At 44.8% G+C, this 23,623-nt stretch overlaps 1 protein-coding gene across 2 annotated transcripts in view; it reads left to right on the forward strand.

The window, feature by feature from the left end:
- Positions 1–22,733, forward strand: part of LOC140185540 (target of rapamycin complex subunit lst8-like) — a 34,073-nt gene extending 11,340 nt beyond the window's left edge. For both annotated transcript variants that reach the window (XM_072238872.1, XM_072238873.1), the window contains exons 5-8: positions 121–273; positions 7,151–7,275; positions 21,549–21,712; positions 22,615–22,733. In XM_072238872.1, the coding sequence (XP_072094973.1) occupies positions 121–273; positions 7,151–7,275; positions 21,549–21,712; positions 22,615–22,733 (561 nt within the window). The remainder of the gene's footprint in view (positions 1–120; positions 274–7,150; positions 7,276–21,548; positions 21,713–22,614) is intronic.
- The last annotated feature ends 890 nt before the right edge of the window (positions 22,734–23,623 follow it).

A 23,623-nucleotide genomic window follows, 5' to 3' on the forward strand; every position in this document is an offset into this window, starting at 1 on the left:
CAGCTCCAGGATATTCACATACCTACACACCTGTTCATTCTCCTTGAAAAGTTTCAGTTCAATTTCGGACTCTTCCTACCTGTGCAGATTGTATCTATGGGTTTTGTTCTGTCTTTGTAGGCAGAGCTAATTATTGGTGATCAGAGTGGAGCCATTCGCATCTGGGACCTGAAAAGTGACCACAATGAGCAGCTGACCCCTGAGCCAGATGTATCAGTTAATGCTGTTCACATTGATCCGGATGCAAGCTACATGGCAGCAGTAAACAGTTCGGTAAATTATTTTGAACCTCAATCATAGCGCGTGTCTTCATGATGTGCTCAAAGTTAGATGGGAACAACATCTTGAGGTCTGCACTTGTGTGATGGTGGCATTGGTGATGGTAGAGTGAGCTGTTTGTAAGGTGGGGCTGGAATCATCAAGATAGGCTAAACAACTTGCCAAGCATCTATACAGCACCTCTCAAACCAACATTATGTGCCAGTTAGTATTCCCATCCTCACACTCCCCCTGGGTTATACACTACTATGATTTGGACATATTTGCCAGAGCAATCAAATTCCTGGACACTCCTTCCCTCACAGTTGTGGTTCCAGAAGGCCACTCATCTTAGGTTTTCAGGGACTATTAAAGATGGGCAATAAAGATGACCATCCCCATCCCCTCTCTTTCTGAATAATTTTTGTATCTGAATCTGAATCCTTGAGGGAGGAGGAAGGGAGGTCTGCTTGATGTTTCTGAAAGAATGCTGGAAGCACTCATTTGCTCAGCACATCTGTGCAAAGTGAAATGGATAATATGGTTGGTTAAAGACTACTTCATCAGTCCTTTTAAAGAAAGACAAAGAAAATTAGTTTCAATTTGCAGAGGTAAGAAAGGGAACATCTGTGTTGAGGGGATTGTGTTTGATATTGAGGAAGAATGCAGAGAAACACACCATGCAGGCTATTCAACTGAACTTTATTGATAATGCTACTTGTACAATACATGAACTACTCCCATGTGGGAGCGGTGAATTGGGGGTGGCTAAGGATTAACCCATTAACTACCACCTCATACACAAAATGCTGGAGGAATTCAGCAGGCCAGGCAGCACCAATGAAAAAGAGTAAACAGTCGACATTTCAGGCTGAGACCCTTCGCCAGGACAGGGTCTCGGCCTGAAACATCAACTGTTTACTCTTTTCCATAGATGCTGCCTAGCCTGCTGAGTTCCTCCAGCATTTTGCGTGTGTTGCTTTGGATTTGCATATTTGCAGATTTTCTTGTGTTCGTGAAACTACACGACAGATCACCTTCATGAAAAAAAAGAAAATCTAGGTTAAGTTCTTCTTGTCTATAGAACGGCATTGAAAATTACAGTGGTATGCAAAAGTTTGGGCACCCCTGGTCAAAATTTCTGTTACTGTGAATAGCTAACTGAGTAAAAGATGAACTGATTTCCAAAAGGCATAAAGTTAAAGATGACACATCTCTTTAATATTTTAAGCAAGAAAACTTTTTTATTTCCATCTTTTACAGTTTCAAAATAACAAAAAAGGAAAAGGTTCTGAAGCAAAAGTTTGGGCACCCTGCATAGCAGTACTGCTCATGTTGTTCCATTGTTTAAAAAGGGTTCTAAGAGTAAACCTAGCAATTATCAGCCTGTGAGTTTGACACCAGTGGTGGGTAAATTGATGGAAAGTATAAATAATCATCTGGATAGACAGGGTCTGATTAGGAACAGTTAACATGGATTTGTGTGTGCAGGGTCGTGTTTGTCAAATGTTATTGAATTTTTTGAAGAGGTTACTAGGAAAGTTGACGAGAGTAGAGCGGTGGATGTTGTCTATATGAACTTCAGTAAGGCCTTTGACAAGGTTCCACATGGAAGGTTAGTTAGGAAGGTTCAGTCATTAGGTATTAATATCGAAGTAGTAAAATGGATTCAGCAGTGACTGGATGGGAGACGCCAGAGAGTAGTGGTGGATAACTGTTTGTCAGATTGGAGGCTGGTGACTAGTGGCGTGCCTCGGATCTGTACTGGGTCCAATGTTGTTTGTCATATACATTAATGATTTGGATGATGGGGTGGTAAATTGGATGAGTAAGTATGCAGATGGGTGGAGTTGTGGATAATGAAGTAGGTTTTCAAAGCTTGCAGAGAGATTTAGGCTAGTTAGAAGAGTGGGCTGAAAGATGGCAGATGGAGTTTAATGCTGATAAATGTGAGGTGCTACATTTTGGTAGGACATACATGGTAAATGGTAGGGCATTGAGGAATGCAGTAGAACAGAGGGATCTAAGAATAATGGTGCATAGTTCCCTGAAGGTGGAATCTCATGTCATAGTCATAGTCATACTTTATTGATCCCAAGGGAAATTGGTTTTCGTTACAGTTGCACCATAAATAATTAAATAGTAATAAAACCATAAATAATTAAATAGTAATATGTAAATTACGCCAGGAAATAAGTCCAGGACCAGCCTATTGGCTCAGGGTGTCTGACCCTCCAAGGGAGGAGTTGTGAAGTTTGATGGCCACAGGCAGGAATGACTTCCTATGACGCTCTGTGTTGCATCTCGATGGAATGAGTCTCTGGCTGAATGTACTCCTGTGCCCAACCAGTCCATTATGTAGTGGATGGGAGATATTGTCCAAGATGGCATGCAACTTGGACAACATCCTCTTTTCAGACACCACCGTCAGGGAGTCCAGTTCCATCCCTACAACATCGCTGGCCTTACGAATGAGTTTGTTGATTCTGTTGGTGTCTGCTACCCTCAGCCTGCTGCCCCAGCACACAACAGCAAACATGATAGCATTAGCCACCACAGACTCGTAGAACATCCTCAGCATCATCCGACAGATGTTAAAGGACCTCAGTCTCCTCAGGAAATAGAGACGGCTCTGACCCTTCTTGTAGACAGCCTCAGTGTTCTTTGACCAGTCCAGTTTATTGTCAATTCGTATCCCCAGGTATTTGTAATCCTCCACCATGTCCACACTGACCCCCTGGATGGAAACAGGGGTCACCGGTGCCTTTGCCCTCCTCAGATCCACCACCAGCTCCTTAGTCTTTTTCACATTAAGCTGCAGATAATTCTGCTCACACCATGTGACAAAGTTTCCTACCGTAGCCCTGTACTCAGTCTCATCTCCCTTGCTGATGCATCCAACTATGGCAGAGTCATCAGAAAACTTCTGAAGATGACAAGACTCTGTGCAGTAGTTGAAGTCCATGTCAACCCTATGTGGATAGGGTGGTGAAGAAAGCTTTTGGTATGCTGGCCTTTATAAATCAGAGCATTGAGTATAGGAGTTGGAATGTAATGTTGAAATCGTACAAGGCATTGGTGGGGCCAAATTTGGAGTATTATGTACAGTTTTGGTCACCAAATTATAGGAAAGATGTCAACAAAATAGAGTACAGAGAAGATTTACTAGAATGTTACCTGGGTTTCATCACCTAAATTACAGAGAAAGGTTGAACAAGTTGGGTCTTTATTCTTTGGAATGTAGAAGGTTTAGGTTATGAAGACATGCAGTCCTCTTTTATTGTCATTTAGTAATGCATGCATTAAGAAATGATACAATATTTCCTCTGGTGTGATATCACAACACACAAGACAGACCAAGACTGAAAAAGCTAACAAAACCACATAATTATAACATATAGTTACAACATAACTTGATGAAGAACAGTCCATGAGCACAGTAAAAAATTCAGTCTCTCAAATGTCCCACATCTCACGCAGACGGGAGAAGGAAGAAAAACTCTCCCTGCCATGCCTGACCACAGTCCGACTCTGAGTCGTCCGAAAACTTCGAGCCTCCGATCAGCTCTCTGACACCGAGTACCGAGCACCATCTCTATCCGAACGATTCAACCTCAATCTCGGTCACCAACAGCAGGCAAAGCCGGGGATTTTGAGGCCTTCCCTCCAGAAGATTCTCGATTGCGCAGTAACAACAGCAGCGAACCTGCGTTTCAGAAATTTCTCCAGATGTTCCTCTGTGCTTTCACGTCCGTCTCCATCAAATCAGAATTGTCCACGGCCCCTATTTAACGGATACGATATCATTTTCACCGGAGGGCTGCGCACGCGCGGGCGGACTTGATAGAAGTGTTTAAAATTATGAGGGGGATTGATAGAGTTGACGTGGATCGGCTTTTTCCATTGAGAATGGGGGAGATTCAAACAAGAGGACATGAGTTGAGAGCTAAAGGACAAAAGTTTAGGGGTAACGTGAGGGGGAACTTCTTTACTCAGAGAGTGGTAGCTGTGTGAAACGAGCTTCCAGCAGAAGTGGTTGAGGCAGGTTCAATGTTGTCATTTAAAGTTAAATTGGATAGATGTATGGACAGGAAAGGAATGGAGGGTTATGGGTTGAGTGCAAGTCGGTGGGACTAGGTGAGAGTAAGAGTTCGGCACGGACTAGAAGGGCAGAGATGGCCTGTTTCCGTGCTGTAATTGTTATATGGTTACTTAGTAGCACCCCTTTTGGCAGGTATCACAGCTTGTAAACACTTTTTTGTAGCCAGCTAAGAGTCTTTCAATTCTTGTTTGGGGGATTTTCACCCATTCTTCCTTGCAAAAGGCTTCTAGTTCTGTGAGATTCTTGGGCCGTCTTGCATGCACTGCCCTTTTGAGGTCTATCCACAGATTCTCGATGATGTTTAGGTCAGGGGACTGTGAGGGCCATGGCAAAACCTTCAGATTGCAGCTCTTGAGGTAGTCCATTGTGGATTTTGAGGTGTGTTTAGGATCATTATCCTGTTGTAGAAGCCATCCTCTGTTCATCTTCAGCTTTTTTACAGACAGTGTGATGTTTGCTTTCAGAATTTGCTGGTATTTAATTGAATTAATTCTTCCCTCTAACAGTAAATGTTCCCCGTGCCACTGGCTGCAACACAAGCCCAAAGCATGATTGATCCACCCCGGTGCTTAACAGTTGGGGAGGGGTTCTTTTCATGAAATTCTGCACCCTTTTTTCTCCAAACATACTTTTGCTCATTGCGGCCAAAAAGTTCTATTTTAACTTCATCAGTCCACAGGACTTGTTTCCAAAATGCATCAGGCTTGTTTAGATGTTCCTTTGAACCTTTTGAATAGAAATTTTTCTCTGAGAGAGGAGGTCACATAGTGGCTTTGTTCTCTGTGCCAAATCGGGAATGAACTCCAGATGGTTTACCATGCCAAGGAAATTGCGAATCTCTGATACATTCATAGGTTGTCCATGAACTCCTGCCAGTTTGTCTGAATCTGGTTGCACTCCCTCTGAGTATAGTTGGTGGCCAAGAACTTCACCTCCAACTTTGCAAGTTCTCATTTATTTTTGTTGAGGGTGATTCCAGCCTGTTTCAGTTTGACCAAGGCAGCTTGCATTCTTTTGTCATGTTCCTCATCTGAGCCTCCCAAGATGAGTAAATCATCCATGTGGCAGACTACTCCCTCCAAAATTTGGTTCATCCTCATCTGATAGAGTTTAGGGGCTGATGAGATGCCACAAGGGAGTCTCTTGAAGGATAGCTTCCATATGGTGTGATCAAGGTTGTGAACTTCTGTGACTCAGGAGCAAAATGGATCAGGTTTGGTGACGACCTTTGCTCCACCCAGCATACCCAAAGTGTGCTTAACAGAGGGTAGAATGAACTTCTCCAACCTCACTGCATTACTCAATTTTGTTAGATCAACACAGATCGTCACTGTGCCATCTGGCTTGGGAACCAGGAACAATGCCAGCACACCAGTTAGTAGGTCTATTCACTCTGGTATACGCCTCACTGTGGTCAGAGAGTAGGGCATTGCTCCTGGCCTTAGTTGGATAAGGTACTCTTCTTTCAGCACCCTTAGCCCGTGAACAATTCTGGGTACTTCTGCCACTGAGCATTGTTTCGTGAATCCAACCTTGCAATGAGGTTCATCTTCTTGATGTATGTCGTCCCAGCAATAGTGAGGAGAGATTCTGAACATAGATATCCTCTCTTAACAGTTTCTCATTTTTACGATAGAGGTAGAAAACATCCCTTTCACACTGAGCTTGTGTTTCCCTGATCCCATGAGCACTCTGTTTGTCAGATTTAGTGTAATGCCTGTTTTCTTCATTAGTTTTATGAACAGGCATTTGGAGATGGCTGTGATATCTGCCCCAGTGTCCATTTTGAATGCCTCTGCCTCATTTTGCAACTGAACTGTAGTACACCAGCCTTGTCTATTTGAATCTAGAGCCCCAAGAAAAGCTCTCTCTTTGTATGAATCATGGTCTTCTTTGACCTACCTCCTGAAGAAATGTCTTTGAGCGAGACTGGCTTTTATAACGGCCAACTCTATTGCATTGGTGGCATTTCACTTCTTTTGCTGGACAGGGCTCTTTGATGTGGAATGGAGACTTGCTGCTTATCCTGCAGTTGGACATTGTAACTGCTCCTTGTTTTGCTTGTCATCTGCTTTGACCCCCATGCAGTGTATCAGTGTGCTTACTTGATGCTCTTCTGAAGCTTGGTCTCAAAGCGTCTGAGCCATCTTTCAAAGTCCCCTGGTTCATAAGATAATGGGAAGGGAAGGGATGGTTGCTAGGAACAGAAAAATAGACTAGGTAATCACAAAGGAAAATCCACATTTGGATTACGGAGATGGGAGGTGTCTTCCACATGTCTTGTGGAAGAATTTTGTTGAAGCTGGTGATCTGTGGAATGTGGAGGCTGGAGGGGAGAAGGTGAGGTTGAGGGGAATCTTTCTCTTCCCACTTGTGCTGCCTGACCTGCTGTGTGTTTCTAGCACTTTGTTTTGTCTCTCAGATTTCAGGGATATTCTCAAGTGCCATGGTAGTGTAGCAGTTAGAGTAGCGTTTGACAGCGCTAATTCCTGGGGCTGTCTGAAGCATTTTGTACATTCTCCCAGTGACTGTGTGGCTTTCTTCCCACATTCCATATGGGTTAGTAACTTGTGGGGAAGCTATGTTGGTGCCAGAAGCCTGACGATGCTTGTGGGCTGCCCCCAGCACATCCTCAGACGGTGTTGGTCATTGATGCATACAATGCATTTCACTCTGCGTTTCAATGTTTTGATGTATATGTGACAAAGCTAATCCTTCATCTTTACTTCTTTTTATTTTTGCCCTGATATTTCTGGGTCACTATCTGCTTTCTTCATTCATTCCTACTAGGGTAATTGCTACGTGTGGAACCTGACAGGGGGCATTGGTGATGATGTTAGTCAACTCATTCCTAAGACCAAAATTCCAGCTCACAAACGCTATGCTCTTCGCTGTAAGTTCAGCCCGGGTTCCATGTAAGTGTTTTCCTTTTTTGTGGCATTCTAATCCCCAGCATACTTGTTACTCAAAATTTTGTTTGGGGGACATGGGTGTGCTCTGTAAGGTTTCTCTGTAATGGCCTCTCTAATATCTCACTGCTAATGTAAAGGTTTCCCTGTAGCAGCAGTGATTGGGTTATGACTTGAGCTAAGGGGGGCTTTCGAATGTGCGCCATCCAATGAGAGGCATGTTTTTTTCTTTCTTGTGGGGCTGAGAGAAGTTTTCGCAGGCTTTTGTTTGGCGGAAGATGGAGAGAGAAGATGCCAGAATGGGGAAGTCATAGTCTGCAGGACTGTATGGACTTGGAATGGGGTCAAGAGTCAGCGACCAGGGGGAAAACCAATGGGAAAACTGATGGGAAAACCGTGAGTGCCAACATGGCACATTAGACTGTTTCATGAGAATGGGCCCTTTTTCTTTTTTTGTTTCTTTACTGACCCTATAGTCAAATTAAGAATTATAAAGCTCAATTGTTTAATCGCATATTGTGTACTGTTTGTTATTTCGTGGTACAGTAACAGGGGAACACGTCACGCAGCATCCACTCAAACAAGATTTCTCAAGTTTGGCCAGGCCGGAGGCTGTCTCCCCAGAGTAAGCCGCTAGTGGAACTTGAGGGTTGCAATTGTGGGGGTATCATTCGGGATTGATTTCATTGGATGCTGTGTGATTACCCTGAACATTGAACCAGTGCGGGAGGTATTCGTACTCCAGATGAATTGTTAATTTGCCTGTTAAGTACTGTTAAAGTTGCAATTGTGAGCAGAGGTTTGATAAAATAGCGGGCTCAGCTCTCGTTTTAATGCAGACCAGCGGTGGTGGAGCAGGCTGAATCACAAGTCGAGTTTCCCACAGCTGGGGATGGAGGTTTCAAAGGCAGGATTCTATCATTTCTGGGGAGTGAGGGAAAGGAGTGGTCGGATTTAGAATGTCTAATTAGTCCCCATCTCCCAGGGAAGAGTAAGAATGCTGAGTTAGTATTCGCCCTTGCCTCTCTGAATCTGGGCATTTTCGCCAAAGTCCCAGCTATGGTAGACTCCGCCTATTCTCAGGAACAAAGCCCACCCCTAAAGGAGAAGAGGAGTATGAGACTTGGGCGGAGCGGACTTCTCAGTTGTTAGATGAGTGGCAGTGCTCTGATGATGTAAAGCGACAGAGATTGGTTGAGAGTTTGAGTGGGCAGGCTGCTGACGTTGTGAGAGCCGTCAGGTTACGGTATCCCCTAGCAACTATGGGCGATTACATGCAAGCACTGGAAAATGCCGTTGGCTTGACAGGAAGCCCAATGGAGCTCATGGCAGTGTTTCAGAACATGTGTCAGGAGAAGGGGGAGAAGCTTTCTGCCTGCATCTTTCAGTTAGGGAGGCAGCTAAATTACTTACCGCGCAGAGGGGCCATTCAAAAGTCTCAGGTGGATCGGTTAATAATGGACCAGATAGTAAAGGGCACCCAGTCCCAGGACCTGATCGCTTGGGGTCACCGACTGTCGTGAGATGCATCCCCCTCCCTCGTTTGTTGAACTGATTGAAGAAGTTCAAGAGGAGAATGCGCCAGAGGCGTGAGAGGCCTCAGTCAGCAGGGTACAGTCCTCGGTAGTTGTCCCCTGTGGTGGTGACCATAGATAGCATGTCCCGGGGATGGTAGAAAAGATGGTGGCAGAGTTGAGAACTGAGATGTCTTGGCTGTTATCAGTGGGTGTGACCCCCCCCCCCCACCATATGATGGAGCTGATGGGAGGAGTGCGGATCCCCTAAGGGGACGGACAATGCAGAGAGCTGGCTAGCAGCCAGTGTCATACGAGAAGGGGAGTAAGCCCCCGGCTACCTAAGCAGAGAGAGTTGTTGGGAAAACTTAGAGGCAACCCAGTGAGGGAACAGCCTGGTGTCTCTGGGGGAATACATTCCCAGCAATATACCAAGGAACCCCCGAAAGTGAAAGACTTTATTCCTGAAGGCTTAGTGGTGCTATGCTCCAGTGTATTGTTTCCGATAGAAGGTAATTATGTTAAAGCCATACTCAACACTGCGTCACAGGTCACGTTGTTCTACCGTTCATTTTACAACCGGTATCTGACGCATTTACCATTGACACCATTCAGTGCATTAGAGATCTGGGGTCTTAGTGCAGGTGATTATCCATACAATGGTTATTTGTCAGTGAAACCAGAGTTTTAAGAGGTTGACATGGGAGTGTCTGAGGTCCTTGATACACTAGTGCTGGTTTGTCCGGACCCCACTGACAAGGGCAGTATTTCAATCCTGGTGGGGACCAACAGTCCTCTGGCGAGGAGGCTGATGGGGTCCTGCAAGGAGAAGGCTGGGGAGAGCTTTCTGGGAACATTGTCTGTGCACCTGGTGTTTCGAGCTGCTTTTGAAGAAGTGCATGGCTGCATTGGGCTGGGTACTGACTTTAGACGAGGGACTGTGTGATTCACCCAGTCGAAGCCAAAAGTGTTATGGCCTGGGGAAGTATCAAGAGTGATGGGGACCCCAAATTTCCCAGAATACCTGAGAATGAGGTCCTCTTAGAAGACCACGGGAGGGAGTCAGGATTTCCTGTTGAGGTACTGGTGAGGCCCGAATTGCAGAAGCCCTCGGTTGTACAGGCAAGCAGGATGGCAGTGATTGTCAGGAACATTACGAAGAGGGAGGTCACGTTCGAGCAGGGGATGCCCCTGGTGCATTTGTTCCCTGTGACCATAATGTCTAGTTTCCCTGTGAGACAAGCCGGGGAGAAACAATGGGAAAAGGGGGAAAGTTGACCGCTGAGTCATTCAATTTCGGGGACTCGCCGGTTCCTGTGGGTTGGAAGGGGAAGTTGGTAGAGAAGATGTTGAAGCTGGAAAGTGTCTTTTCCGCTGACAAGTTTGATGTGGGTTGTTCCAAGAGCACTCGTCACACTATCCGGGTGACCGAGGACACCTTATTCAGAGAGGTCCCAGCACCTGGCCCCTGCAGAGGTAGAAGACGTGCAGCAGCATTTGTGTAAGTTGAAGGAAGCTGGGATCATCACTGAGTCCCAAAGCCCCTATGCGTCTCCAATAGTAGTGGACAGAAAGAATGAGAAGGTACACGTGTGTGGACTATTGGACTCTGAATAGGCGTACAGTCCCTGACCAGTATACTGTCCTGAGGATCGAAGACGCACTGGCCTGTCTGAGTGGTGTGAAGTGGTTCAGTGTGCTGGACTTGAGGAGTGGAAATTACCAGATCCCCTTGAGTGAGGCTGACAAAGAGAAGACAGCATTTATATATCCACTGGGATTCTTCCTGTTTGAAAGGATGCTCCAGGGCATATCGGGAGCCCCTGCAACCTTCTGGTGGGTCATGGAGAAAACAGTGGGGGATATGAACTTGCTTGAGGTATTAGTGTATATGGATGACCTCATAGTGCTTGGGTCCACCTTGGAAGAACATGAAGTGAGGCTGCTGAAGGTGTTGGGCTGCCTGAAGGCTGAAGGGTTAAGACTTTCCCTGGACAAGTGCCTCTTCTGCAAGATGTCTGTTAGCTATGTGGGGCACATAGTCTCTCGGATGGAGTAGCTACGATCCTGCTAAGATAGAGGCGGTGACCACCTGGCCAAGACCCCAGACTGTGAGCACTCTGCGCTCGTTCCTTGGGTTCTGTGGTTACTTTCGGAGGTTCGTGAAAGGCTGCGCAAAAGTGCGTCACCTGTTGAATCAGCTTCTGTGTGGTTACCCTCCCTTGGGGAAGAAAGGGAGGGGGAAAAGGACAGGAGGGTGGAGAGTATCTTCGCCCATCAGAGCCCTTTGGACCAAGATGGGATGCAAAATGTAAAGAGGCCTTTCAGGCGCTGAAGGAGCTGCTGACCCAGGCGCCGGTGCTGGCTTTTGCAGACCCCCCGATTGCCGTATGTACTGCACATGGATGCCAGCCGAGAGGGCTAAGGGGGCATACTGTATCAGGATCAGGGCACCGGGTTGAGACCCATTGCATTTGTCAGCCGAGTCTGTCGCCCTCCGAGGAAAAACTATCCCACGCACAAATTGGAGTTTCTGGAGTTGAAATGGTCTGTGGTGGATAAGCTGAGTGACTATTTCTATAGTGTCAAGTTTGAGGTGAGGACGGACAGCAATTCCCTAACATATATCCTGACCTCGGCGTTCACAGCTGGTTCTGCCAGAGAAGTATCGGAGGATTGTGTTGAAGTCACTTCATGAAGATTCTGGACATTTAGGGGTTGAAAAGACCTGTGGATTGCTCATAGACTGGTTTTACTGGCCCCGAATGAAGTCTGAGATTGAAGAATACTGTAAGTGGTACATTTGATGCATACGGTAGAAGATGCTGCCTATGTGGGCAGCACCTTTGCCCCACTTGCAGAGTGCAGGGCCCCTGGACCTGGTGTGTGTGGATTTCCTGTCAATAGAACCCGATGCCAGCAACACAGCGAATGTCTTAGTCATCACGGACCACTACACCAAATGTGCGCAGGCTTTCCCTACCAAGGACCAGAGGGCGTCCACAGTGGCCAAAGTGTTATGGGAGAAGTATTTCATTTATTATGGCCTTCCCAGGTGGATACATAGTAATCAGGGACAGGATTTCGAGAGCAGACTCATCCATGAATTACTGGGCACGCTTGGAGTCGAGAAGTCGAGGACTACGCCCTGTCACCCATAGGGTGATCCCCAGTCAGAGAGGTTTAATCAGAACTTGCTAGACATGGTCAGGACCTTGGAGATCAACAAGGAGAGCAGGTGGAGTCAACATATTGGACATCTGGTCCACAGTTACAACTGTACATGAAATGAAGCTACTGGGTACTCGCCATACTATCCGATATTTGGGTGTGAGGCAAGGTTGCCCATTGACCTTTGTTTTGGTACTGACAAGGGTGACTTACCACCAAAGACTTACCATAGAACCATAGAAACTACAGCACAGAAACAGGCCTTTTGGCCCTTCTTGGCTGTGCCGAACCATTTTCTGCCTAGTCCCACTTTCCTGCACACGGCCCATATCCCTCCATACACCTCCCATCCATGTATCTGTCCAATTTATTCTTAAATGTTAAAAAAGAACCCGCACTTACCACCTCGTCTGGCAGCTCATTCCATACTCCCACCACTCTCTGTGTGAAGAAGCCCCCACTAATGTTCCCTTTAAACTTCTCCCCCCTCACCCTTAACCCATGTCCTCTGGTTTTTTTCTCCCCTTGCCTCAGTGGAAAAAGCCTGCTTGCATTCACTCTATCTATACCCATCATAATTTTTTATACCTCTATCAAATCTCCCCTCATTCTTCTACGCTCCAGGGAATAAAGTCCTAACCTATTCAACCTTTCTCTGTAACTGAGTTTCTCAAGTCCCGGCAACATCCTTGTAAACCTTCTCTGCACTCTTTCAACCTTATTTATATCCTTCCTGTAATTTGGTGACCAAAACTGAACACAATACTCCAGGTTCGGCCTCACCAATGCCTTATACAACCTCATCATAACATTCCAGCTCTTATACTCAATACTTTGATTAATAAAGGCCAATGTACCAAAAGCTCTCTTTACGACCCTATCTACCTGTGACACCACTTTTACGGAATTTTGTATCTGTTCCCAGATCCCTCTGTTCCACTGCACTCCTCAGTGCCTTACCATTAACCCTGTATGTTCTACCTTGGTTTGACCTTCCAACATGCAATACCTCACACTTGTCTGCATTAAACTCCATCTGCCATTTTTCAGCCCATTTTTCCAGCTGGTCCAAGTCCCTCTGCAGGCTCTGAAAACCTTCCTCACTGTCTACTACACCTCCAATCTTTGTATCATCAGCAAATTTGCTGATCCAATTTACCACATTATCATCCAGATCATTGATATAGATGACAAATAACAAAGGACCCAGCACTGATCCCTGTGGCACACCACTAGTCACAGGCCTCCACTCGGAGAAGCAATTCTCTACTACCACTCTTTGGCTTCTTCCATTGAGCCAATGTCTAATCCAATTTACCACCTCTCCACGTATACCTAGCGACTAAATTTCCCTAACTAACCTCCCATGCGGGACCTTGTCAAAGGCCTTACTGAAGTCCATGTAGACAATATCCACTGCCTTCCCTTCATCCACTTTCCTGGTAACCTCCTCGAAAAACTCCAATAGATTGGTCAAACATGACCTACCATGCACAAAGCCATGTTGACTCTCCCTAATAAGTCCCTGTCTATCCAAATGCTTGTAGATTCTGTCTCTTAGTACTCTCTCCAATAACTTACCTACTACCGACCTTAAACTCACCGGCCTATAATTTCCCGGATTACTTTTCGATCCTTTTTTAAACAATGGAACAACATGAGCCACTCTCCAGTCCTCCGGCACCTCACCTGTAGACAGCGACATTTTAAATATTTCTGCCAGGGCCCCTGCAATTTCAACACTAGTCTCCTTCAAGGTCCGAGGGAACACCCTGTCAGGTCCCGGGGATTTATCCACTTTAATTTTCCTCAAGATAGCAAGGACCTCCTCCTTTTCGATCTGTACAGTTTCCATGATCTCACTACTTGTTTCCCCTAATTCCATAGACTTATCTGAAGTATGTGTCTGATATGAGAAGGAAGCTGAAAAGGGCTTGTGAATTCGCTGAGGTCGCAGCTGCCAAGCAGAATCAAGGAAATAAGAGGAGGTATGATCAATAGGTGAGGTTCTCCCAACTCCTGCCGGAAGACCAAGTCCTCATAAGGAATTTGGGGCTACCTGGCAAGCATAAGTTGGCTGACTGCTGGGTGGCTACGCCCTTTGTGGTGGAGAGTCAGATGCGAAGCCTACCAGTTTTCTGGGTGAAACCGGAGGATGGGAATGGGCCTGTCAAGATTCTCCATCGGAACCACCTGCTGCCTCTGGGACAAGAGCCCGACTTGGTACCTAGTCAGAGGACTCTGCGGTGATCTGGGGCGACTGCAGGGCCAACAGCAGGAGAGGATAAGCCCCCACCCCTGAGAGGGATACTGATTTGGCGGGCCTGGATGTGTGGTATATGTTGCCTTTTGCTAACTCCCCATTGATTGACAAAGAGACTCCCAGCTCTTCTCCCACTGAGTCCAGTGAAGTTGTGGGGGTGTGGGGGGGGTGGTGCTATCTGGACAGCCTGGGTTGCAGCTGGACCCTGCAAGGGATGAAGTGGGGCTTAGCCACGGTACAGAGGAGCTGCAGGTGGGCACCAGTGATAGGCCAGGGAGGCATCGCCAGGTAGACCAGAAGTATCCCCAGTCGTGTCTGAACCTGAAGAGTTAGGTAAGGGGGAACAGAGGTCTCGGAGAGTTAGAAGACCACTGGATAGGCTGGCCAGTGTAGCAATGGGGGAACAGAGTGTGGCCCCTACTGTTTTGGGGAGCTTTGTCACTGCCTTTTACACCTGGATTGGACTTTGTGCCTTGCAGGAAGGGTTGGCAAATTATCTCAACGTCATGAGGACATGACTAAATTTGGTGGGGGGAGAGTGTAATGCTCTGTAAGGTTTCACTGCTAATGTAATGGCTACTCTGCAATGCTAAGGTAATGGTTTCTCTGTAACAGCAGTGTTTGGGTTATGACTAGAGATTACAGGGGCTTTGGAATGTGCACCGTCCAATGAGAGGCGTGTTTTTTCTTTCTTGTGGGGCCGAGAGAAGTTTTCGCGGGTTTTTGTTTGGCGGAAGGTGGAGAGAGTAGATGCCAGAATGGGGAAGTCATAGACCGCAGAATGGAGTGGACTTGGAATGGGGTCGGGAGTCGGCGACCGGTGGAAAATCAATGGAGAGCGAACAGACAGGAAAACTGTGAGCTTCAATGTTGCGCATTAGACTGTTTCATAGAAACATAGAAAATAGGTGCAGGAGTAGGCCATTTGGCCCTTTGAGCCTGCACCGCCATTTAGTATGATCATGGCTGATCATCCAACTCAGAACCCTGTACCTGTCTTCTCTCCATACCCCCTGATCCCTTTAGTCACAAGGGCCATATCTAACTCCCTCTTAAATATAGCCAATGAACTGGCCTCAACTGTTTCCTGTGGCATGGAATTCCACAGATTCACCACTCTCTGTGTGAAGAAGTTTTTCCTCATCTCGGTCCTAAAAGGCTTCCCCTTTATCCTCAAACTGTGACACCTCGTTCTGGACTTCCCCAACATCCGGAACAATCTTCCTGCATCTGGCCTGTCCAGTCTCTTTAGGATTTTATACGTTTCAATAAGATCCCCCCTCAATCTTCTAAATTCCAGCGAGTATAAGCCTAGTCGATCCAGTCTTTCATCATATGAAAGTCCTGCCATCCCAGGAATTAATCTGGTGAACCTTCTTTGTACTCCTTCTATGGCAAGAATGTCTTTCCTCAGATTAGGGGACCAAAACTGCACATAGTACTCCAGGTGTGGTCTCACCAAGGCCTTGTACAACTGCAGTAGTACCTCCCTGCTCCTGTACTCGAATCCTCTTGCTGTGAATGCCAGCATACCAGTCGCCTTTTTCACTGCCTGCTGTACCTGCATGCCCACTTTCAATGACTGGTGTATAATGACACCCAGGTCTCGTTGCACCTCCCCTTTTCCTAATCGGCCACCATTCAGATAATAATCTGTTTTCCTCTTCTTGCCACCAAAGTGGATAACCTCACATTTATCCACATTAAATTTCATCTGCCATGAATTTGCCCACTCACCTAACCTATCCAAGTCACTCTGCATCCTCCTCACAGCTAACACTGACGCCCAACTTCGTGTCATCCGCAAACTTGGAGATGCTGCATTTAATTCCCTCATCTAAGTCATTAAGATATATTGTAAATAACTGGGGTCCCAGCACTGAACCTTGCAGTACCCCACTAGTCACTGCCTGCCATTCTGAAAAGGTCCCGTTTATTCCCACTCTTTGCTTCCTGTCTGCCAACCAATTCTCTATCCACATCAATACCATACCCCCAATACCGCGTGCTTGAAGTTTGCACACTAATCTCCTGTGTGGGACCTTGTCAAAAGCCTTTTGAAAATCCTTTTGAAAATCAAGAGACTTTCATGAGTTTCATGAGAATGGGCTAGTTTTTGCCACTAGCCGAATCTGAGGGTTACATGGGTGTTAGGGACATATATTTGAACCTACTATAAACAACCACACTTATGATCCAAAACATCATCCTATTTGCACAGTAACTTATGAGGAAGTGAGCCCTGGGTAAACAATAACTGCAAACAGTGAAGTGTGCAGTAGAAATACTGGAGCCAATCTTCTGATCAGATCTGCCTGTGACCCGGCTATTCCCAAATGCAGACTTCCATGACACTTCAGTCAAGTTATCCTTACGCTAATACACTCAAACCATTCAAAAGTAGGAACTATTGCTGAGTGAAATGTAAGTAAATGTTGCAATTAAATCATTGAGATTTCTCTATGATTCACTTGTAACTTTAAATGTTTCTAAGTATAATGTATATTTAGTCTTTTATGTTTAAAGTTTTATTTCTGAAAGATTCTTTGTGAATTTTGAACATTTGTGAAATCTTTGACAAGCATTCATGATGTTGAAGGTCTTGACAGCTGATGGGAAATCTATCCCAAGCCAGAAAATGAGGAGGCCTTCCAGGACTATACACTGGATGTGCTGGATGAAACTGTGTGGCCCAGAGTGTACCAATAAATCTAAATTTCTGGGCAACTACCTAGGCAGACTGTATCAATAGGTTCAATAGGTACATTTAATGTCAGAGAAATGTATACAACTTACATCAGAGTCAGAGTTATAAGACCAAAAGATTAAATAAACTATAATAAGACTTTCAATTCTCTCTTTCCTCAAGGAACTATGAGAATGGAAAGTCTTATTGAAGAAGACCATTCAGTAGTGGCTCCCAGAGTATACGCATCAGTCCCATTCCCCTGCGTATCTCTTTGCAACTTTCTCCCTCTCAGTTAGTAGTTTAGAGGAACAGGCCTTTTTGCCCATGCTGTCTGTGTTGACCATGATGCTCATTTAAACTAGTCCCATATGTCAGCATGTGGTCTATATCTCTCCATTTCCTGCCTGTTCATGTGCTTGTCTTAATATCTCTTCAACGTTGTTTTCATATCTGCTTTAACCACTTGCTCTTTTCGTCAGAGCTATTTCAGTAAATGCACAGTGCCTATTCATCCCCCCTCCCACCCCACTCAGAAGTTTTCATGTTTTATAGTCGTAGTCATACTTTATTGATCCCGCTGGAAATTGGTATTCGTTACAGTTGCACCATAAATAATAAATAGTAATAAAACCATAAATAGTTAAATAGTAATATGTAAATTATGCCAGGAAATAAGTCCAGGAGCCTATTGGCTCAGGGTGTCTGACCCTCCAAGGGAGGAGTTGTAAAGTTTGATGGCCACAGGCAGGAATGACTTCCTATGACGCTCTGTGCTGCATCTCGGTGGAATGAGTCTCTGGCTGAATGTACTCTTGTGCCCAACCAGTACATTATGTAGTGGATGGGAGACATTGTCCAAGATGGCATGCAACTTGGACAGCATCCTCTTTTCAGACACCACCATCAGGGAGTCCAGTTCCATCCCCACAACATCACTGGCCTTACGAATGAGTTTCTTGTTTCTGTTGGCGTCTGCTACCCTCAGCTTGCTGCCCCATCACACAACAGCAAACATGATAGCATTGGCCACCACAGACTCGTAGAACATCCTCAGCATCGTCCGGCAGATGTTAAAGGACCTCATTCCTCAGGAGATAGAGATGGCTCTGACCCTTCTTGTAGACAGCCTCAGTGTTCTTTGACCAGTCCAGTTTATTGTCAATTCGTATCCCCAGGTATTTATAATCCTCCACCATGTCCACACTGACCCCCTGGATGGAAACAGGGGTCACCGGTACCTTAGCTCTCCTCAGGTCTACCACCAGCTCCTTAGACTTTTTCACATTAAGCTGCAGATAATTCTGCTCACACCATGTGACAAAGTTTCCTACCGTAGCCCTGTACTCAGCCTCATCTCCCTTGCTGATGCATCCAACTATGGCAGAGTCATCAGAAAACTTCTGAAGATGACAAGACTCTGCACAGTAGTTGAAGTCCGATGTGTAAATGGTGAAGGGAAAGGGAGACAAGACAGTCCCCTGTGGAGCCCCAGTGCTGCTGATCACTCTGTCGGACACACAGTGTTGCAAGCACACGTACTGTGGTCTGCCAGTCAGGTAATCAAGAATCCATGTTTCCAGGGAAACATCCACCTGCATCGCTGTCAGCTTCTCCCCCAGCAGAGCAGGGCGGATGGTGTTGAACGCACTGGAGAAGTCAAAAAGCATGACCCTCACAGTGCTCGCTGGCTTGTCTGGCTGGGCGTAGACACGGTTCAGCAGGTAGACAATGGCATCCTGCTGGTAAGACATTGTTTTAAAACATTGAATCACTGGATTTCATTTGGCTTTTTTTGACACTGATCAACAGAAAAGGATCGTGTCAAAGTGAAAACAAATTCCTACAAAGTGATCAAAATTAATTATGAATATAAAGCACAAAATGATTGATTGCATAAGTATTCACCTCCCCCCCGACCCTTTGATATGACACACCAATATGATACATCACTGGTGTAGTCATGGTGTTTCAATTGAATGTAGTAAAATACACACCTGTATCTGGAAGGTCCAACTGCTGGTGAATCAGTATCCTGGCAAAATCTACACCTTGAAGACAAAAGAACACTCCAAGCAACTCCGCGAAAAAGTTATTGAAAAGCTCAAGTCAGAAGATGGATACAAGAAAATTTTCAAGTCACTGAATATCTCTTGGAATACAGTTAAGTCAATCATCAAGAAAAAGAAAGAATATGGCACAGCTGCAGATCTGCCTAGAGCAGGCCTTCCTCAAAAACTGAGTGACCGTGCAAGAGTGGGATAAGTGAGGGACACCTATGAAAACTCTGGAGGAGCTACAAGCTTCAGTGGCTGAGATGGGAGAGACTGTGCATACAATAACTGTTGCCCGGGTGCTTCACCAGTCGCAGCTTTATGGGAGAGTGGCAGAGAGAAAGCTACTGTTGAGAAAAAACTCACATGAATCTCAGCTAGAGTTTGCCTGAAGGCGTGTGGAAGACTCTGAAGTCAGTTGGAAAAAGCTTCTATGGTCTGATGAAACCAAAATTGAGCTTTTTGGTCATCAGACTAAATGCTATGTTTGGCAGAAGCTAAACTCTGCATATCATCAAGAATACACCATCCCTACCGTGAAGCATGGTGGTGGCTGCATCATGCTGTGGGGATGCTTCACTGTAGCAGGCCCTAGAAAGGTTGTGAAGGTAGAGGGTAAAAACCAAAATACAGGGAAATCCTGGAAGAAAACCTGATGCACTCTGCAAGAGAACTGCGAATTGGGAGATTTGTTTTCCAGCAAGGCAATGACCCCAAGCATAAAGCCAAAGCTACACAGGAATGGCTTAAAAACAACGTTAATTAATGTCCTGCAAAGTCCAGACTTCAATCCAATTGAGAATTTGTGGCTGGACTTGAAAAGTGCTGTTCACGCATGATCCCCATGCAATCTGACAGAGCTTGAGCACTTTTGTAAAGAAGAATAGGGAAAAATTGCAGTGTCCAGATGTGCAAAGCTGATACAGAGACCTATCCACACAGGCTCGAGGTGCATCTACTAAACACTGACTTGAAGGGGGTAGATAATTATGCAATCAATTATTTTGTGTTTAATAATTGATATTAATTTAAACCAATTTGTAAAAATTTGTTTTCACTTTGAACAAAAGTCTTTTCTGTTGATCAGTGTTAAAAAAAACAAATGAAATCCAGTGTGATTCAATGCTGTAAAACAAACATGAAAATTTCCAAGGGGTGTGAATACTTTTCATAGGCACTGTATGTGAAAACTGTACATATCTTGCATTTGTATTATCTTCTACTAAAGTTTAAGGCAAGAGTAAACTAAGATGATTGTGCTGCCTATATGCTTTGCTCTGTCAGATCAAGTATACATTGGTTCTGCTGCTACTTTCCTAAGCCCTCAATGTAAACCACCTGTTTATTGAATTGATCTTAGCCTTTTTGTGCCTCTGCTTATTTTTCTTGAAGCAGAGGAATCAGACTCTTAGCTGAATCAACACTATTGAAACATGTTGGTGGATCGGTTGTTTCAGTGTCATTGGGGGCATCTCACTATGAGAAAATGGCCGCCAAGATTCCAGACATAATCAGTTACGTAGTTGCAAAACATTTAAGCGGTGGTTCTGGAGTCACACTAAGAACCTGATGCACCTTCAATTACTCCAAAAGACTGAGGTTTGGTAAAATACTGAAAGGCTTTTATTCGCTGTACAATACGATCTCCACAGTGAGTGTCTGCCCCCGGACTGAGGGGGAGGGGCAAGGCGAACACCTTTATACAGGACTCTGTGGGAGGAGCCACAGGGGCAGTCAGCAGAGGGGTGTGTCCAGACAGGTAACCGAGTTACAACATATATACATGGTTTACCACAGAAGCCTATGAGCACGTTTTCTGTTATTTATTCCTTGAGGCATTTACAGAACAGGTAACTGAGAAGGGAATGCTGTTAACTTCCCAGTTACGTTCCCACATGACAACATAAACGAGTATTTTCTTTAAATTCAGTCAGGAATGCCTCTACCACAATCTGCTTATAGTTTTCAGATACATGGAGTTATAGCTTTGTATTGTATAATCTATTCAGTGACAGTGTCAGCTCTGAATTTCAGTGGAAAGGAAACCTGCTGAGCCTTCTAGGTGTGAGACGTTACTGACTGGATCAGAAATGTTGACGAACTCCTGCTAAGTGTCTCGATGGAATCTGATAACAGCTGCAATAGGAAGCAAGAAGGTGAAAATCTACCATGGAAAGATAGGACTGTGTAGATGAGATTACTATCAGAGCAGCCGTGATCTTATTAAATAGTGGAGCAGACTTGAATGGCATATATTTGACAAATACATCTGTAGTGATTGTGTCGTATCTAGTTTCTTCTTCATCCTTTCTTCACAGTGTCTACTTTTCTGGTTAGAACTTTGGCTTTTGCACTAGTCCTGCTGATTTAATTCTCTCCTCACCGTTGGACCAGCATCTAAATGGAGCTGAGCTGGTTTAATTGTGATTCTAACAGTATCTGACAACTGTTGCAAAGAATATGTATTATGGAACGATCATTCCAACATCTCTCGTTGTGTATCATTTTATTCCTGTTTCAGCTCTCCTACAATTGTGTGATATATTATACTATTATATACTACGTTAAGCTCTGTTATTCCTTACCAACAGACTTCTTGCCACGTGCTCAGCTGACCAGACCTGCAAAATATGGAGGACCTCCAACTTCTCCCTAATGACTGAGCTCAGCATCAAGAGCAATAATCCTGGAGAGACGTCATGTGGCTGGATGTGGGACTGTGCATTTTCAGCGGACTCACAATATATTGTCACAGGTTAGAAGTGAACTATGCAAATAAGGGATTGCTGCTATTTAAGCACTGTTTATTCCAGTACATAGTTCTGCTCTGTTATCAGTAGCCAATTTCATATAGAGTAGATGCACTCACTCAATGTCCCTCTTGGGTCTCCAAAGTACAATTAGGATCCTGGAATAATTTGTAATCTAGACCGCTGGGAAAATGTCTCAAGGATTCCTTGTTTGCCAACATAATCTAATCTAATAATACCAAAGTTAGATCCCTTGGGCAGTGGACATCAGAAGTATCGTAGGAAATCTTTTTAGAGTTGTGTTGGATTAGGAATGAGACTGCATTTGTGGCTGGATAACTTTACGTACCCTTTTAAGAAATTCTGCAGTTGTCCACATTTTAGTTTCCAGTCTCCGCTCTGAGTCAGCAAGTTGTGAGTGTGGTTCTCACTCCAAGGTTTGACATGGCTATCATTCCATAGCAATAAAAGGGAGTGCTGTTTTGTTGGAAGTAAGGTGTTAAATTGAAATCCCATTTTTTTCTTTTAGACACAAAAAATTTATGGAGGCATCCTGAAGACTATTAGGGTGGTCTCTTCAACCCTATTCAACATTAGTCTTTCAACCAACATCATAAAACCTATCCAAGTCTGATTTGACTAATGCGTTATAAGAGTGAATATACCTCAGAAGTATTTAGCTGAAAAATGTGCAGGCACATCCTGTAGTTTTGAATGGCATTGCATAAGTGGGAGATACTATTTTGTTATTTTTAAATGTATGTTAACCCATACAAGCTGTTCATTTGCTTTGGTGACTATCCAGCAAGAGGGCTTGTTTGAGAGGATGGAGTTTGCAATATACATGATTGTAATCTACAAGCTTTCACTTACACAAAAAGGCTAACATCTTTCTTTCTACACACAGCTTCTTCAGATAACCTTGCCCGGTTGTGGTGTGTGGAGACTGGTGAAATTAAACGGGAGTACAGTGGGCATCAGAAAGCAGTTGTTTGCTTGGCCTTCAATGACAGTGTCCTGGGATGAATATCTCCAAAGGATGCGTGCCCATCTTTCCTTCTCCGTGTCCTTTTCCACTCCAAGCACATTAAAATGGATTCCTGTCCATTTGCTGTAATGAGTCACTATGATCCGAGTTGCTGTGGGCTGGAGCCTTTCTGCATATTCTAATACCAGACTTGATTCTGTCACTTGAGCTGCAAGACAGTAACTTACACAACAGTTAGTAAGCCTCAGCTCTGACACCAGGATTTCAGAGTTGCAGAATGTTGGTGAGTGAAAGGTTTGTGCTGTGCATTTGAACTATGTTAAAGTAACCAGCAGCTCTCCCAAACCGGGACATTCTGACGAGGACTGTAAGATTTGTAGCATTTAAAGGGATATTAGTGTGAAAAGGTCCATTACAGTTAGTGAAGATGGTAGTTTTGAAGAATGAGTTCTGGATACCTCATGCAATATAATTAACGCATAGTAATATTGCATCAGATATCCTGAATTTGTGCGCCAGTATAATAAACTAAGAATATTTTGTGCAGCATGAAGACATGTAAAACTGTTATGCAACATTCATACAAGTTAAGAATATTGTTAAAGTTATTCTCTCCAGTATCATCATATGCTGCTTGTTCCCTTGGTAATTCAGTCGAAGCGAATGGCAATAGCAATAGGTCTCCTACGTAAACAAGAGAAAATCTGCAGATGCTGGAAATCCAAGCAACACACACAAAACATGCTGGAGGAACTCAGCAGGCCAGGCAGCATCAATTTAAATATTCAAGCCAAAGAAGGCTAGGCATTTTTTGCTGCCTGGCCTGCTGAGTTCCTCCAGCATGTTTTGTGTGTTGCTTGGGTCTCCTACCTAAGCTGTTCATTCAAGAAGATATGATGAAAATAGTTTTTCCTCTATGGGCATCTGG

This window comes from Mobula birostris, chromosome 20 (assembly GCF_030028105.1).
Source record: "Mobula birostris isolate sMobBir1 chromosome 20, sMobBir1.hap1, whole genome shotgun sequence".
Lineage (NCBI taxonomy): Eukaryota > Metazoa > Chordata > Chondrichthyes > Myliobatiformes > Myliobatidae > Mobula > Mobula birostris.